Raw genomic sequence first — 20,045 nt, forward strand, 5'->3', positions numbered from 1 at the left:
TAAAAAGATGAATAATAAATTATCTCTGAATTTGAGAAACTCAAACCAGCAAAGAAACCAAACACAAAAAAAAAATCATAAGACAATGTGATCACTGTTTTAATAGCTGGTATGAAGCAGGGATCCACAAACTTTTTTGTAAATGTTCTAGGCTTTGCAGGCTATCTGTCCCGACTACTCAACTATGTCCTTGTAGCACAAAAACAACAATATAAAAATGAATGGAAGGAAGAGGAAAAGAGGCTTAATGTTTATCATAAAACATAAGAAATTCTAAATTTACGTTTACTGCTTATTAGTGATTCAAAACAGATGGAAGAACACTGCTTTCAGGAGCAAAGATGCATCCTCATGAAGATTTACCTGTATCAAATATGTCAAGCAGATTAACCAAAGTTTCAAAAGCTGCAAGTCGCACACTGCTGCCTTCATCCCCGGAGAGTTCTATTAATTCAGGGAGTACCACACTTTTTGTAAGTTCTGTCCTGCACAATAAGTAATAGAAGAAAATAAATCAAATTAATAAATTTGTAGCAAGAACTTACTAGAAACAAGCACTGGGCTAGGTGCTGCAGAAAATATGAAAAATCATAAAGATATTGTTCCTGCTCTCCAGAAGCTTACAGTCTGGTTGGAAAGCATGAAATAAACATAAGAAATATTAACAGTAATTTCTCAATTATTTAAATCAATTCCACTCTCCCCAGCATAACATTTTTATCTACAGAGATAACAGAATATAAACTAGGAGTTTATATTAAACTTTATAAATTGTAATACAGGTTTCCATTTTAAGCAACTTCACCAAATAATCTGGATTAATTAGAAAAACTTATCAGTAGTAATTGCAGAAACCCAAATAAAATTTTTTTATCTAGATTTCAGGGCATAAATTGTTTTTCCATTCACCTAAAACATGACATTATAACTACAATTTCTATACAGAAGAATGATACATGACCCTAGATGTTTCACCTAAAAGAATGAAATATAAATACTTTCAGGGTATATATAATATTTATAATACAATCGCCAATAGTTCTTATTCAATATGATCACAAATAGTTCTTATTTAACCTGTTTCTGCTTATTCCTCACGATAAGATGTCATTGCAATGATACACAAACTCTGATAAAGAAGAGGCTTATGATGTGGCCAGCTTTCTTGGATACAAGATGGAAGCTGGCATCAATTATATTGGCATAAGATGTTGATATAGTCCAAAAAAGTCATTAAGAGCTGTAAAAAAAAAACTAAAAAAATAAAAAAAAAAACAGGCAAAACTCAAAGACTCTAAGACAATGCTGTCAAGTAGAACTTTCTACAACAATGGAAAAGTTTCTTATCTGTGCTGTTCAACAGGGTAGCCACATGTGGCTACTGAGCATCTAACATGAATTTAGTATGACTGAAGAATTAAAGTTCTAATTTTAATTTCACTTAATTTAAATAGCTACATGTGGCTGGTGGCTACAATATTAGACAGCACAGTGCAAAGACAAGGACTTAAGCAACTGGAGGGACAAAAAATTGTTTTTAAGATGTCAATCTACATCATACAGAATCAGATGTAGCATTACCAATAGTTTATAAACATTCATCAAATACTGGCCATAGATAGGGGAGGTAAAAGAGCAAAAGATGAGAGAACATATCCAAATGTTGTTTAAATTCATTTCATATAAATTTTGCTCAGAATATATATGTATCAACTACTGAAATCCTTGAATTTATTAACAATGAAAGAAAACAGTTTAAGATAAAGAATTTCATCTCTATTTACAGTCAAAGTTATTTCAATTCAATCTTTAAACAGTTTTCTCTCTTTCTCCAAAACATATTATAGTCAGGCAAATTCCATTTAATTATTTTTGGGTATTAAAAATGAAAATAATAAAAATTAATAACCCTTTCATTTCATTAATTGTTCTTTTAGCTTCAGGATTTGTGTTTGATTTTTTTCTAAATTTCAATCTCTCTTAAATTTCTACTTTTAGCCATTTATTATTTTCCTGATTTCAGTGAATTGTTTCTCTGTATTTACTAATAACTCTTTAGTAGCTATAGAATGTTTCTTAGTGCTGAAGATAGGGAAAGTGAATACATTAAATCTGTATTTCAATAGTAGTTTCTAAGGACATGTCAATTTCAACCTACCAAGCTAGCTGGGGATTTTCTTATTTCCAACTAGGTTAAAGCCACTAAGAACTACTTATACTACATATTAAAAAATCAAACAACCCCATTAAAAAGTGGGCAAAAGACATGAACAGAAATTTTTCAGAAGAAAATAGACTGATGGCTAACAAACATATGAAAACATGCTCTACACATCTCTAACCATCAAGGAAATGCAAATCAAAACCACATCGAGACATCACCTAACTCCAGTGAGAATGGCTTTTATCAAAAAGTCCCAAAACAACAGATGCTAGTGAGGATGCAGAGACAAAGGTACACTTACACACTGTTGGTGGGATTGCAAACTAGTACAACCTCTGTAGAAAGTAGCATGGAGATAACTTAAAGAACTAAAGAAGTACACCTAACATTTGATCCAGCAATCCCACTACTAGGTATTTACCCAAAAGAAAAAAAGACACTTTATAAAAAAGACACTTGCATTCGAATGTTTATAGCAACACAATGCACAATCACGAAGATATGGAAACAACCCAAGTGCCCATCAATACATGAATGGATTAATAAAATGTGGTATATATATACACCATGGAACACTACTCAGCCATAAAAAAAATGGTGATCTAGTTTCTTTTGTAACAACCTGGATGGAACTGGAGATCATTCTTCTTAGTGAAGTACTGCAAGAATGGAAAAACAAACACCACATGTACTCAATACTAAATTGGAACTAACTGATCAACACTTATGTGCACATATGGAAGTAAAACTCAAGGGAAATCAAGCAGGTTGGAGGGAGGCGGAGGGGATGGGTAAACTCACACCTAACTGGGTGAAACACACACTTATAACTTTGACTCAAAGTGTACAAAAGCAAATTATGTAACCAATATGTGTGCACCCCATAAAATTCTAAAATAAAAAATAAAGGAACATTTTTATATGTTCATTATCAAAATTTAGAAAACACAAAAAGTATAAAAATAAATTAAAATCATCTATAACACTCAGAGAAACTTTGGAAGTTTCAATTAATTTATAATCTATATCCTTTCAGATTTTCATTTTCTCATATTATATACATCTTTGGGCTTCAACTTCCTTGTTTGTGAAAAACGAGTAACAATACAGTCTATCCAATAGGATGGTTGTGAAGATAGTTAAGTTCATATACGTAAAGTACTTACAATAGTACCTGGCACAGAGTAAACACTATGTTTATTCTCTTACCATTATTTCATAAATTTTGAGACAAACATCTAATTCCTTAGAATCATTTCTAATAGAATAATATCAGTAAAAGAATAGCAAAATTTTGATACATATTATAGAACTCAGAAAGATCATAAGTTTATGTTTCTCCCAGCAGTACATGAAGATGTTCCTGCGCCTTTGCCAATAATGTAGATTTCTCATTAACTTTTACAATTTCATTGATAAAAGTAGTTTACTTGTTTTTGTCAACATCTCATATTATTCAATAACTATCTACTTAATTACATCTCTTACCAAACTCTAAGCAACTTGAAGACAGAATTATCTTTTCCACTATTACATCATCCATATGAATCTATTGCTTACTTACAGTAGTTGTTCAATATATGTTCATTAAGTGAATACATTTCTCTGTATTAGTTCAACCAATGAGGCTGAACTAATATATGTTTATTAGCCACTTGTTTATCTTCTTTATGAAGTGTATTTTCATTTCCTTTGTCCATTTGTCACATTATATAAGTTTAAGGCATCATGGCAGACCATATACGATGCAAATATTTTCCTTCTTTCATTAGTTCTTCTTAGCAAACTGGATTATAGCTTTGAGTAATTTTTTTCAGGAAGTAGGTGTATACTGCCTAAATTAGAATATTCATGAAAATATCTTTTTCTTGCCTTCACATGTAAATCCCATACTAGCTAGGGCAGAATTCTAAGTCATGCTCCTCTCCACTAAAAACCCTCTGGCATTTAAGGTTATGGAACAGAAATCTGAGAACAGCTTGATTCTATTATCTTTGTAGGAGCCCAGTTTCATTAACCTAGATGCCAGTAATTACAATCTAACCCTTCCATGATGTTATAGGGGGTAAAACACAGGATCATGGATAGCAAGATGAATGAAATAGCAAGATGAATGAAATGGCAAGCCTGCCCAGCTAGCCAACCAGGAATTCTAGGGTCTGGTTGTATGGTGTAAACTTGCCAGGGGTTGGCTAACTTTGGTGTCATCTGATGGTAGACATGTGCTCCAGCTTAAATAGTGATGATAATGATTCTGAGTTCTATGGTCGGCCAGGACAGCAGGACAACAGCAGCAATTCAAGGAACCTTCTCATTTGTTTGCACCTTTTACACTGGCCTGCTCCAAGGAGACTAGGCCTAAAGAAAACACTAAAGACCCAGTCATCTCCATCTCTCTTTTCACAAGATGAAGGTGCCTCTAGTGTTCACCTACACGTTCCCCCTCCGTCAACAGCCTTTTCGATCTGACAAAAGTCAAAAACACAGCAGAGGATAAGAACCAACCATCAATCCTATTACATCTGAATTTGAATTATTTTGAGGGTTTAGTACATTTTCTCACTAAAAGTCAAAAAATTAAAATGTAAAGATATTAGCTTATTTGATTAATATTACCTACTATTTGATGAATTCCTTCAATCTTCAGACTCGGGCCTTGAAAGAAGTTTTTTCTTCCACCTTGTCTCTACTTATTGCATCTCTGTCATATAAGGTGATCACTTCATCATGAATATCAGCTGTTTGTATGTTCAGTGGTCCCCAACCTTTCTGGCACCAGAGACCAGTTTCACGGAAGACAAGTGTTCCACAGACCAAGGGGGAGGTGTTGGGGGGTGTTGTAGGTGGGGGACAATGGTGCTGAGCCCAGGCCATGATATGCTGCCCATTTCCTAAAGGCCACGGATCCCAGGGGTTGGGGACCACAGTGTTAGATCGTTCTTCCCTTTACTACATATCTAATATCTTGTCTCTAAGCAATTCCATACATTTATCCTTTTCTTCTGAATTCTGAGAGAGCTAATTCATCTTCTAAGTCACTGACTGACTACAGTTTTTATCAGTGCTTAACTGTTTACTATGCTTATTTGAATTTTTCTATTCCATTTTTAATTTCCTTTAAAATATCTCTTAATTTTAACCAGATTTTTTATTTTCTTCTTCCTTGGCAACTTTCTCATCTCCCTATGTCTCATCATCAAATTTTCAATCTTGTTTTACAGCAGGGAGGCTTTCTAGAATTTTGTTGAAAATAAGTAGATGGCTTATTAATTTTCTATCAGAGTAAATTTTAGTTTTTTATTTTGTTTTCTTGATTGTTATTACCTATAGTGAAGAACAATTTAGGTAAAATAAATCATCTATTTCAAGTACACACTTATTGATGAGTCTTGACAGTTGTGAAACACCTGTGAAACTGCCACTACAATCAAGACATAGAATGTTTCTCATTCCCAGAAGATTCCACAATCTGCCTCTGACAAGGGCAACCATGGATCTGCTTTTTGTTACTATAGATTAGTTAGCATTTACCATACAGTATATATTCTTTTGTCTGGCTTATTTTCCTTAACATCCTGATTTTGAGATTCATTCATGATGTAATACTGCATGTATCAGTCTTCATTCCTTTTTATTGCTGAACAGTGTTCCATTGAACAAATGTACCACATTTTGTTAATACATTTACCAGCTGATAGACATTTGGATTGTTCCAGTTTTGGCTACCACAAATAAAGCTGCTATAAACATGTGTATATAATACAATGGTCGGTGTGGACACATATTTTCACTTCTCTTGGATAAATACTTAAGAGTGGAACGGCTGGGCCATATAGTAGATGTATGTTTAGCTTTTCAATAAATACCAATCAGTTTTCCAAAGCATTTTCACCATTTTACTTTTACGCAAGCAATATATGAGAATCCCAATTTGCTCCAAATCCTTATCAACACTTGGTATTAACAGGTTTTTTAGTTTAGTCATTCTAGTGAGTGTGTAGTAGTAACCTATTATTTTTTAACTTGTATATCCCTTTATGATTAATGATGCTGAATATCTTTTCACATACTTTTTGGTCAATGTGTTTTATATTGTCTTTTATGACAAGTCTGTTCAAATGTACTGCTCATTTCTCAACTAGGCTGTTTGTAAGAGTTCTGCATTATTGAGTTGGAAGAGTTCTTTACATATTCTGGGTACAAGTCATTTGTTTAATATATGTGTTATGAATGGTTTGGCCATTCTGGGCCTCCCTTTTTATTTTAAAGAGCAAAAGCATTTTGTTTTTTTTTTATATATATAAAGTCTAATTTGTCACATTTTAATTTTACAGTTCATGGTTTTTAATTAAATAATCTTTGCCTAACCAAAAGTCAAAGATTTTCTCCTCTATTTTCTTCAAGGAGATTTATAGTTTTAACTTTCGGATTTAGATCTATAACAGATTTCAAGTTAGTCTTTCTGTATGATGTGAAGGGAGAGTCAATGCCTGGTTTTTTTCTCTTATGGATATCTAGTTATTCTAGTGCAGGATTTTGAAAAGATTTTCCTTTCCTCATTTAATTGCTGTAGCACTCTCTTAAAGATCAACCAATCATATATGTGTAGGTCTATTTCTGACCTCCCTCATCTGTTCCATTGACCTATGTGTCTCTTTTGCCAACATTACATTCTTTTGATTACTGGAACTTTATTGTAAATCTTGAAATCAGGCAATGTAAGTTCTTTGTCTTTCTTTTAAATTGCTTTGGCCATTCCAGATCATTTGCATTTCCTTATAAATTGTAGAATCAGCTTTTCAATTTCTGCAAAACAGTCCAATTTGGATTGAGATTGCATTAAATTGCTGGATCAATTTGAGGAGAATTGACATTATAACAATATTGAGAATACTGAGTCTTCTAATCTATAAATATGGTGTATATCAATTTATTTGTCTTTTAAAATTTTCTCTCAAAACTGTTCTGTGGTTTTTCAGTGCAGAGATAGTGCATGTCTTTTATTAAATTTATCATAAATGGAATATTTGAATTTTTATTTTCTGAATATATTCTTGTAGTATATAAAAATGATTTTTCATACTAACCTTATATCTTGAAACTACAAGTCTATTTATTAGTTTTAATAGTTGTTTTGTAAATTACTATAGACTTTCTATGTAAACAGTGATGTCATCTACAAACAGAAATCATTTTACTTCTTCCTTTCAGATATTTAGGCCTCTTAGGATTTTGTTTTCTTGCCTTATTTCAATGACTAGAACCTCCAGAACAATGCTGAATAGAAATGATAAAAGAAGACATCGTTGCCTAGTTCTTAATTTATCGGGGAAGGTAGTCAATATTTACCATTAAGTATGATGTTAGCTGCAGTTTTTCATACATGCCTTTTATTAATATCAGATTAAGAAAGTTCCTGTTACCCATAGCTTCCTGTGAAGTTTCATCATGAATGGATATTGAATTTTTTCAGATATTTTTATGACTTTTTGGTTATCTTGTTTGTCATATCACCAGCACTAGAAGTTTGATCAACTTTATCAAAAGTATGTTCTTCCTTTTCAATTTGAATGCTATGTTCTTCCCCTCTGCCACTGGAGGATCTTTTTGTAGATCCCATGTTTGTTTCTTTTATTTTTTTCCTTTTAGTCATCCCTGATCAAGGAGAGGTCTATTCAATGCTGTTGTTTTCCTGTAATGAATGTGACCCAAAGTCTTAAATAATGACCCAGATTTTTAAAAAATTAACAGTGGTACAAAAGGTCACAACATGATTGTTCTTACTTGTGAAACAAAAAACCAGATGAAATCAGTGCAACTTCTACTAAAACTAAGAGGTGCCAAAATATTTCCCAAGATGGTTTTTAGATAAAACTCCCTTTGATATCATACTTATAGCTTGACATGGGATCAGTTTTTATAGGTGAAGAGAAGAGGTTGGCTGTCTTATTCCTCCCCATCCTGAGCTTACGCAGAAAGCAACAAAGTGGGGGTGGAAGCCTGGAGCTCCACAGGAGACACAAAAAAGCTCCCATCAGAGCACAGTCAGTCCTCCATATCCATGAATTCCACATTCGTGGATGCAACCAATCACAGATGGGAAATATTTGGGAAAAAAATGATGTCTGTACTGAACATGTACAGACATTTTTGGTCACTATTCCCTACACAATACAGTATAACAACTATTTATGTGGCATTAACATTATATTATTGTATTAGATATTATAAGTCATCTACAGATGGTTTTAAGTATATGAGATGACATGAGTAGGTTATTTGCAAATACTACACCATATTACATCAAGGACTTGAGCATCTCTGGATTTTGGTATCCACTAGAGGTCCTGGAAACAATCCCCCATGGATACCGAGGGACAATTATAATCCCATTTGAAATGAACCGATTCTACAGCATAGAATAGCCAGCCAAAAGAAATGCTACAACTATATTCCAAGCATCATTTATATTGGGACATTTTCACTTCCTGGCTCTAGGTGTTTGGAATGATAACTAAGTAAAGTGAGAAGAAAAGAAATCAAAAGTAACGGAAAGCTTTCCACCATGCTAAACAAATTCTCCTTTATCTCGCTTAATCCAGACACATGAGGAGGTACTTGTTATGATCATTTTTAAAGATCATATAAAGTGTAGCCTTTCAGTGGCATGCTTTCATGGAATACATGAATAGGATATGCTTGCCTGAAAATCCCAAAATAAGACTATGGCATAAGGAACTGAAAGTATACTTACCCAATGCCCTGAGCTATATTTTCTAATTGCCGACACATACAAGATCGAACTTCATAGTCTACATCTTGACAGAGTGATTTTACCAGGGGAAGAATTTCTCTTTTAATGCTGATGAAGCAGAGGAAAGAAACATGCAAATGGGTGAATGTTTCCAAATAATTAATATTTTCAAACAATTATTATCAAAATCTTATCTTAAAAAGAACAAATATATTTTAATATAAAATTTTAGAGTTTGTGTTTTTACATGGATTATTAAATTTGGATGTTATCATCAGCTATTTGTAAATTATGTACATGACAGGGTCTTTTTAAAATAATGGTTAACTTTGGATTCGCAGCTGAACGTCTATAGCTGAGAATGCTAAGTAGTACCATATGTGATTCTAGCAACCATCAACCAAAATATTCTTCAAGTTTACATGTTACTCTTGTGTCATAATTATATAATATCTCATTCCTTCCATTTGGTATTTATCATCTGGGCAAAGAGTAGCATATGAATTATAAATGTGCTCTACAAAATAAATTATTCAAAATAACGAATTCATAACAATAATGTAAGAAAGCAGAAATTCTATCTTTATGCCATGATTACTGATTTTGGAAGTAAGATAATACCCTTTTATCCTCAAAAGTCACTTAGTATGGAATGGGGAAGACTAAGACAGGAAGTAGGAAAAAAGTTAACCTTATCAATTTTGAAAAGCCATGAGACTGAGAAGAAATAGGTAGTCTGAATAGGTAGACTTCTGTCTGAGAATTCTATAAAGTTCAAATAACTAAACTTGTATACAGTATGGAAAAATACAAATCTAATATAAATGTTAATCATATAGTCATTACACATTTTAAATCAATTTCATAAAACAGATAAAAAATTATATACAAATACTCACATATGGGCATCAAATTTGTTAGTCAATTTTCCTAAAATTTTACAACTAACTAAACGAGACTGGACAGTTTGGGAAAGTTGTGCCTTGGAAACAAGCGGATTCAAAATCTAAAGAGAAAAGATTTAGAGAACAAATTCACAAACTTTTATACATTCTTGCCACTAATGTCAGCTATTCTCTTCAAAGAGTATCTTAATGTTCTAAATTTTTTAAAGAACCTGAATTACAATTTGAGGTATATGATTTTTCATAACCTGGATCACTTTATCATCTATTAAAGATGACAAATTATGCAATTAAAAACAATTAAAACAAAAAACTGAAGTAAAGTTATGGTGAATTCTGCAATGAGCTGTATATATACAGACAAAAGTATAATTTTGAAAGATATATTTTAAAAAGAAAAGTGCAAAAATTACCAGATACCCTGAAATTTATTTTATCTTTATCCTATATAGATTAATTTTATATTTATCCTAATGAGATCAAAAACATTACAGCTTCAAATAAATCATGTTAAGTAATTCTGTCATTTGAATACACAACAACCCAGGTCTGACACTGTATTATATAGATACTGGGCACTCAAAAACTCAACAGCATGATAAACTGTAAAAAACCATGAAGATCAGACTCTGGTTCTAGTCCCAGTTCTTTAGTTTGTCCAAATAATCTTGCTATTTCTCATCCCAAGGTTTCTCATCTACTTAAAATGAAGATTAAAATGCTATACTCAGATATCTTCAAGTTCTAAAATTCTATGATCTTAATAAAAGGGTCAACTAGTTTGTTTTCTCTCAACAAAGTGTCCAGAATTACTGAATACATAATGAAAAATATAATTTAAAAGTGAAAGGTTTAAAATAAAATAAGATACATACTTAAAATCTTTTTAAAAAAACCCACATGTTAAATAATATATGGTATTCTGGAGTAAAAACTACATTCTACTGCATATCACTCTTCAAAAATATAAATACCACATGTCTACATTACATGCAACATTTAAATACGTGTAATCATCTAGATGTTTGGCATCAAGTACACAAATATCCTTATAACTGGATAAATCTTCCCATTTTTAAGCAATTATTTTGGCACCACGACAGACCCATAAACTATGTGAGGGCAAAGAAAGAACAAAGACAATGATGAAATCAGTAGAGGACATTTCAATGACTGAAAACTGTTTTTTTCAACTACAATATGTTTGGAAGGAAATAAACATAGGGATAATGTTCAAAGAATGTAAAATCATTCGATTAGAGGATAATAAATTTCCCATCTATTTTTCCTATTCTCTCATTTTAATTTACTTAAAACCTTTAGAGAAGGGTATACTGTTCAATGTTGAAAATTAATAGGCAAACAACAAATTGGGAATTATATTTGCAACAATATTTGCAAGTATAACAAAGGATTAGGAACCTTTATAGGTAAATAATACATACAAATAGTGATCAAAGGGTAGGATCAGACAATGCCAAAAGAATAAACAGAACTTATATAAATATAACGTATGGGAAAATATTCAACAGCATAACAACAAAAAATTTTGGACCATCAAATTAAATTGGAACACTAGTGCTGATAAAAGTCCAGGGAAATAGCATTTTCACATATTATTAGTCAAGAGTTTAAGAATATATCAATGCCCTCTGACCCAGTAATTCCACTTTTTTGGAAGCTACAGTTAAAGAAATTAACTGAAAAGCAGAAAACGCTCTCTGGAGATGTTCATTAATGCCTTATTTTGATAGTAAAATTTAAGCCTATAAACCTGCTTAAATGCTTAACAAGTAAAATATTTTGTAGCTACTACCAAACAAGTTGGAAATAATAGAGGAAAATAAAACTAAGTGAAAAACAACCATACATAAACTCAACACGATCACTAATATACCAAGCAGCAACCATATATGTGTGTGTGTATATATACATAAATATGAATGAAAAGAAATCTGAAAAGAAACACATCAGAATCTTAGAAGCGGCCAAGTACAGAACTATGAATTATTTTTCTTCATTTTCCATATTACTTAAATTTTCTACAATGCACATGTGCTGCTTTCTGAAGGGAAAACTTTATTCCTTTTCTAAAAATGATTTTTGTCAAAAAATCATAAAAATAAAAAGCCTTAGAGTGACTTAAAAAAGTATTACCTCATGCCTTAGGGTTTCTTTTGGCAATACTTCTATAACAGACAGAAGAGTTTCCAACCATGCATTGCTGACACCTGATTGACACAGATGTAAAATGCTAAATTAAATGTCTCACAAATTCAGTTTCAACTCAGCCATTAACAGTTACAATAGCATTTAATGATAAAATGGAAAAAATTATTTTATTACTTTTCTATGAAGTTTCTCTATTATTTTCTCTTAGCCAACATCTAGAAAATTTTTATATTTATAAAAATAATATTAGGAAGATATCTCTAAAGCAAAGTATTCTTTTTTTGCTGTATAATAATACTATAAACATGTTGTAAAAAGGAAGAAGAAAGCTAAGAAGAAAGTATAGATCATAAGATGACCTAATGAGACTTCAGCTTTCAATAATACTGAATTTTGTGGGTTTTGGGAGGAGACAGCCGTGACTATATTATGTCATACAACTACTCATCTCTTGAACAGCACGGCCTCATACAGTTATCCTCGTCAGGCTAACAATTCAAATAACCTTATGGTCATATACAAGAAACAATAAATAAATATATATTTAAGCACTCCAGGCCCCTGACCTGTGTCTCTGTGCTCCAGATGCAGCAAAATGACTTGGAGGAAAGAGTGGGCATATGCATGGATCGACACTGACTCTTCCTGTAGAATGGTCAAAAATGATACCGCAGCCGTTAACTGCATTTCCACTCCTGCAACAAGCAGGACTTCCTGTGTAATCAGAAAGAGTTTGCTATTTACAAATGAGAGATCAGAAATTATAACTTTTTAAAAATCCAAGATTATATAAACCAAACACAATCATAGTCCACAAAATTACTATATATGACCTTCAAGGATATGTACTTCTTCCTATTACTTTATTTAACTGAACTACATTATCTGCTGATCATTTAACTCATTAGACTACATAAAATTTGAATGTCTTAGGAATTTATAAAATAAAGTAACATTTCATTGCTTTATTGAATGAAAATTATAAATAGTTCATAAACCTTTAAACAATAGAGTAGGCATTTTTGATAGATTTCAATTTCTATTTTGCTGTTTATATTATAGTTTGTCATCCTACCTAGAACAATGTCAAAGCTCAATCAAGTGTTTTCATTAATTGTACTTCTGCTTCAAAAACTAAACATTATACATTCTACTACAAAAAGGAATATACTTAAAAGTGTACAAATATATCTTCCCCTTTAACAACTGGTAGGAACATAAATTACCATGAAGTAAACTGTTTTTAAAAAAGAAATTCTTAAATATAAGACCATGTTTTTAAAAATTATATTCACAGCCACGTTCGTGTACCATTTAAAGAATTTTAAAATGCATATTCAAAATTAAAGCCTAGATAAGAATATTAGTTTTCAACACACCCACAAATTTTTTTAAAAAACTATCTTTCTAAATAAACCCCAAAGATATTACCTATACGTCTCTAAAAGTGTGTAGATCTGTATGTAATGTAAAGGCAGCTAAAAGTATTATTTGCTCAATCTATTATAATTATTAACATGAGAATTTCCTTTGTATGCCTATTTTATAACTAAAATAATAAAGTTAGTAGAACAACATGGAACTTATAGTCATAAAATAAAGTTTCATATCTATGATCTTAGGAAAATTAATTTTTCTGCATTATTTCCTAGTATATGGTGTGAATTATAACACCATCTTAATAGAGATTTAAATCATTTAGATAGAAATTTATGACTTACCAACTTATTGTTCAAAATGAGCATTTAAATAATGACCATTGTATATCCAGCTGTCGCCTCTCTACATTACCCTTGAATATCTAAGTAGGAATCTCATGTTCTTCACACCTTAATTGATCTCCCCCCAAAACCTGTTCCTCCTGCAATCTTCCTCATCTCAGTAAATATTAAATGAAAACTCAGCCCTTCCAGCTGCTCAGTCCAAACACTTTGGGTCATCCTTAACTCTTCTCATTCCCTCACTCTTCCCAATCAAAAGACCAATAAATCCTGAAAGGATCCTCCTTCAAACCAGATCCAGAATCTGACCACTTATCACCTCTACCACTACTGCCCTAGTCAAAGCCACCACCATCTCCAGCCTGTATTATTCTAATAACCTTTAACAAGTCCCTGATTCCATCACTGCCCCTCTACTATCTATTCTCTATGCAGCAGCCAGAGAGTTTCTTTTGAGAAGTAAGTCAGATTGTGTCACTTTTCTGTTCAAAATGTTCTGAAAGCTTTCCATCTTACCCAAAGGAAAAGTCAAAGTCCTTTTAATGACTTACAGGATATTTTCTCAATTCCCCCTTTTCCCAGATTTCCATATGGCTGGCTCCCTGACCTCTTGCAAGCCTCTACTCAAATATCGTCTTTTTAATGAGGCCTTCCCAATGAACCTACTTTATACTGAAAGCCATCCCCTTACACCAGCTCTCACCATCCCCTTTACAGGTTTACTCATCACCATCAGCCAACACATAACATATTCATTTGTTCATGGTCTATCTCCCACAACCGTACCATGAGCTTCATGTACTCCCATCTCCTAGCACACAGCAGGCGTTCAGCAAGCAATCGCCTAAGCAATCCCTGCAGGACTAAATGTCTTTCACCCTTCCACCTACACTTTCTGTTCTTGATGCTCTCTCCCTTCAAATACATTTTCCACATCTAAAAGGTAGTTTCAAGAGATTTTGAGGTGAGTCCTAAAAATTAGGGATTGGCAAAATTAGAAGGCAAAGCAAAAATGAGTCACAAAGAAATGCACTCTCAATCCTCTTATCATGTCCACACTGCAATCTTCTACCCCAGCATCCCTGTAACCCTGATTGAGACCATATACCCAGACTCCTTGATTCAGCACAGTGGGGCACTGCCAGGCATCATGATAGGACATAACATACATATTTCTGCAGTAGAAGAAATAGACTCAGAGCAGTATTTTGCTGAAGGCCAGTGGGCTAACTGGCAACTCTAACTACTCGTCTGCCAGATGGCAAAACACTTCTCAGCACTGAATTCTTCCCCACAGATTCTGCGCTTTCATTTCCATTCATCATGTATCAAGGCATGGTTTAAATCTATCCTAAGCCTTCATGAGGCAGTGTGGGAAATGTGGCGATGGCATTTGTCATGGCAAACGTTTGTGTGCTACGGTTAATTCCCAGAAAATCTATCACATATTGGGGTGTCTGATTGGGCGGGGGAGTTGTTCTAAACTTGTGTATCACATGCACGAACTTATTTTACAAGTTTTTTCAACAAATAGTCAATTACATAGCTTAAGAGTTCTTGACTGGGAGGAAAAGAAAGGAATGTTAAGGCATAAGCAGAAACAGCAATTGGTCTGTGAAATAAACCCTCCCATACCCCCATGTTTCACTGTTTCCAAAACAAACATTTGTTCCACACTAACAATTCTGGATTTGGAAAACACTTTTAAGAGATTTGATGTGGCCAGGATACATCACTCACAAGTTTCAAAAGGCACAGCTTTTATTTAGAAACAGAAAGGACTTTGCGAAGAAATATTAAAATAAATTGTGAGGGCCACAATGTACATTCCAGTTCACATGAGTCTGTTGTTTTAAGTTCCAAGAGATGCAATCCTGCCCCCTCTTAAAGCCATTAAAGTCCTGGGTTTTGTACGTATGGATACTTTATGCAAAAGAAGAACATGAGAAGCTCTCCAACTTCATATCTTCTTACTGTATTACTTAGTCTTGACTCCCGCAGCAACATTTGCCCCAACTATTTTGCATATAATTTTCGAAAAATCCTCAAGTCTTATCAGGATTTGGGTTTTTCTCTTGTTGTGCTGAGTTCAACATCTGGGACTGTCCACTGTTAAGAAACCAGCACAGACTAAGAGACTTTATCATTGCTAAAAATCAATTGATTTCTAAACATTTTTCTGACACATAATACAATAAGTTTGATACTTACCAATAAGTGTTCTCCTCCACAGAGCCACACCCTCTGGACAAACATAAGTGAGATCCATACTCTCTGGATAAATAAGTGTGCATCCTCATGGACCTTGGAAGACACTGAAAAGGAAATTCTTCTATTGCTTAAGTGTATGCCTTAATGCCAGTTACCATTCCTCTTACATACTATTACATGGCTGGCATCCCAATTTGAATTCCTCGAAAATGAAATGAGACATTTTATTAATGAGTTAATGGCACATTTCAAATTTAAAAAACTATGCCCAGTCAAGAAAGGAAAATGTACTAGACACTTCTGTGTTTAAATTCATTCTTTAGTTAGCATGAGTGGTGCAAGAAAGCATTTTGTGAAAACATAAATAAATTCTTTGTAGGGAGGGAAATAGCTCTGTCTCCAATAAACCTGCATTATATCTATCAAGAAGATTTCTCTTTACAATACACAATATAAAGAAGCATTAAACAAATCACTGATTTATTCCAAAAGAGAAAATATTTTGGATTCACAAATTCTGGAACTAATCTTATTAAATAAAACTAGAAAACATTTACTGTGAATGGTGCTGTTAAATGGTAAAGGAACTATAAAATTACAAAGTATCTTTGTGCATTTTTAGAGATAACATGCCTGATTATTTTGAAATTAAATAACACAGACTTAAAATATTGAAGATCTAAGACATGTAAAATATCTGGGGTATTGAGGATCATAAATGTGGGAATTTTCAGTAGTTAACAGTAACAGTGAATAGCTCTTTTCACCACAAAAATCACAGTACTTATAAAAGACTTTAAAACTGAGTTAAATATGAATAATTGGAACATGTCAACTCTAAGATACCTTTGACAATTAACTATGATGCCTCATTCTTTTCCCTATCCCTGACTGCCATGTTCCACATTAAAATAAAGGGTGGAGAGAACTAGTTGAGAGCACTGAAAATCAAAATCTAGAGGGAAAACAAAGTGAAGACAGTAAACAGAAATAACAAAGGGATATGTTTTACTCTTCTTTAAATTTGCATTTCAGTGATTAGCAAGGTTCATGAGGAGGTACACATAAAAATATCCTGAAGATCTCTTTCCATAATGGAAATACCAATACCAATAGCAAATATTATGTGACTATTGTAATATCCTGCCATGCAAAATCACAAGAACACCAAGATAAATAAACAAATTTCAAGACCATGGTTTTGAAATTGAGCTTCTAACTGGACTACTCTGCTAAGTAATTTTTACATATAAAAAATTAGGATCATGGGTAATTTCATAAGTAAGGTTTAAAATATAAATATAAGCAAAAATTTAAAACTTTGCAAAGAAAAGATGTGCTTATCAAAGAAACATTTAATGGATGTGATAGCTATAAATAACATTTCAAATGATCCACATTATAGCAAAATTTAATTAATTAAATATTTTTTGAAAAAAATCATAAATGTTTTCTTAGGAAAAAAAGCAGCAATAGAAAGCCTGGGAAGTTTCTATAAGGAACTGGAAACAGGATATTTTTTCTAGTCAGTCATGATAATTTTACCTTCTATCCCTAACCTCTCTCTAAAGTAGCCCAAAGAAAATCTAATTGTAAAATTAATATAATTTTAATTTCATTCAAAGTTATTTATTAAGAACTATAATCATACTAAGTATTCTGGGAAATTGGAAAGAAGCCAAAGACAAGGACCTCTACCCTTGAACGAGTCTCCTTCTGGTTATACACACTCAAACATTCAACAAATATTCATTTAGCTGCATTCAAGGCACTGTGCTGCTAGGTGCTAGAGCCCTAGCAATGTGCAGGACTAGCATTGTCCCTGACCTTCATGGAGCTTACATTCTAACAACAATGTTAATTCTCTAGTTAAAATTGTGATAAGAGCTAAGGCTGAGAAGTACAAAATTCTACAAGGGCAACCTAACAGGTGATCTCCTCTGGAGTGTCAGAGAAGACTTCACTGAGAAGTGACAGCTGGCCTGTGTGAAGAGAAAGGGCACAATAAGGGAGATAGGAAAGCAAGAGGAGTAAGAAAGAAAGCATTTCTAGCATTGAGAAGTAAGGAGGAGAATGCTGATTTAAAAAACTAAAAGATCATGGTGCCTAGAGCACAGAGCAAGAGTGGTTGCTGAGACAGTGAAAAAGCCCAAATTATGTAGGGCCCTAGCAACATTATGCAAGAGAATATGCAAATTGTAGTTCTAAATGCTTTGAAATATCATGCTGACTATAAAGTTGAAAATGAATCAGAAAGGAGTGAAGCAGGATGGAATGGGAGGGAGGTAGTGGGTAAGGAACACTTGGAAACCTTATCTGAGCAGACCCTCATAATAGCTTGGACTAGGGTGGAGGCAGTGTGGCTGGAGAGAGGTGGATGAATTTAAGAATATTTAAGACATTAAAAAAAACAAGACTATATGAGCAGTAAAAAACCAAGATTATCAAAAATAACTCACAAAATCCTGGCTTATAAATCAGGTGGCTAACAGCGGTATGCATTAAAATATGGGACTGGAGGAAACCTGCATTAGGAGAGGGGACAGTAGAGGAAGCCCAGGTGTTGGGTGAAATACCATGAGCTCAATTTGGACTTGCTAACTTTGAGACATCCAAGTAAAGATTTCAAACAGGGAGTTGTATATGCAGATCTGATACTCTGAAAAGGTCTGCCTACAAATAAGTGAATTTATATAGATGATATTTAAAGGCAACAGTAAAGATGAGCTTACCTACAGAGAAAACATAGCCAAAAAGTAAAGAACTGCTACTCTAAACATAATTTCACCCCAACAAAATAAGGCAGCTTAAGAATTCAAAGTTTAAATAAGGAGATACGTCACAAGTATTTTGGCAAAATATTTAATTTTAGATTCTGGATTATTCCTAACATAGCATTAGAAAATAATCAATTGATTTGTATGGATGTGGGGTGATAACAAAGTATGGTAGAGGTATATATGTGTACATAGAACCTATGCAGGTATATAAACAGAAACATATTGGGTTAATATCATTCTGCGATTAGACTAAGAAGGAAAAATAAAAGGAAAGGGAACTTCTTTCAGACTAAAGCCAGACTTGGTAATTCTAATCAACTCTCCTGATAAGGATAATTTTTAAATCTGGACAAAATATAAAAATCATCTGCATAAAGGCATATGGAAACTAACAAGGTAATGAAAAATTACCCTTCCAAGATCTAAGAGACAATGGAAATCCAGAAAAGAGGCCATATAATTTTGGGCCTGCTTCTCCCCTTGGGGTATGTGCTGATTCTAGAAGAGGGTCCTGAGAGAATGAAAGCCTAAGTAACTTCTTTGACGGCTTTGCAAAGGCCTGGTAAGCCCCTCTGCAATAGGAGCAAGGGTAATCCTGAATAGACAAGCCTTTGCAGGGGAGAGCAGCTTCAAATCATCTAATACCTGAAATTGGGGTAAATGAGACTTTATTTCTAGGACAGTTAATTGTCTGCCAGAAGAAAACATATTCCTTTCTAGAGAAAGATACCCCTAGGCTTTAAACTATTTCTACAAATAATTTGTCAAATACAAGATCAAGCACACAATCAATAATATCCAGACACATGATAATATCAAAACATGAATGAGAACCAGCAGAAACGATAGAAAATAGGAACATACCAAAAGGTGCTCCAGGTACTGGTGATACATACCTTAGTTCAAGTGGATGAAAGACACAATTGAAAATTTCAGTGATAGTTCTAAGATATATAAAAAAGGATATGGCAGATTTTAAAGAGCTAAGTAGAAATTCTAGATCAGAAAACTACAATAATCAAAATCAGGTTAGACACAGATGAATTAGTGAACCAGGAGATGGGTTAGTATTAAACACACAAAATCAGTCACAAACAGAAAAAAGGAATGGAAAAGAAAGAACATAAAAGACATAGAAGATATTATGAGAAGATCTAATATATGTGAAATTGGAGTCTTAGAAGAAGAGAAGGGAGAAAATTAGGCAGAAACACATTTGAAAACACGTCTGCTAATTTTCCAAAACTGACAAAAGAAAATAAGGCGCAGAGTTAAGCCATAAATTCGCCCACATATTTCTAGAAATCCTTACATAGGTAGTGTAAAATCCTATGCTAA

At 33.1% G+C, this 20,045-nt stretch overlaps 1 protein-coding gene across 1 annotated transcript in view; it reads right to left on the reverse strand.

The window, feature by feature from the left end:
• Nucleotides 1-20,045, reverse strand: part of PPP4R4 (protein phosphatase 4, regulatory subunit 4) — a 133,079-nt gene that overhangs the window by 56,575 nt on the left and 56,459 nt on the right. Inside the window, exons 4-8 of the mRNA XM_012655192.1 lie at nucleotides 12,562-12,709; nucleotides 11,981-12,054; nucleotides 9,818-9,924; nucleotides 8,919-9,026; nucleotides 364-485 (exon numbers count right to left, since the gene is read on the reverse strand). Of these exons, the coding sequence (XP_012510646.1) occupies nucleotides 364-485; nucleotides 8,919-9,026; nucleotides 9,818-9,924; nucleotides 11,981-12,054; nucleotides 12,562-12,709 (559 nt within the window). The remainder of the gene's footprint in view (nucleotides 1-363; nucleotides 486-8,918; nucleotides 9,027-9,817; nucleotides 9,925-11,980; nucleotides 12,055-12,561; nucleotides 12,710-20,045) is intronic.

This window comes from Propithecus coquereli, unplaced genomic scaffold (genome assembly GCF_000956105.1).
Source record: "Propithecus coquereli isolate 6110/MARCELLA unplaced genomic scaffold, Pcoq_1.0 Scaffold468, whole genome shotgun sequence".
Classification (NCBI taxonomy): domain Eukaryota; kingdom Metazoa; phylum Chordata; class Mammalia; order Primates; family Indriidae; genus Propithecus; species Propithecus coquereli.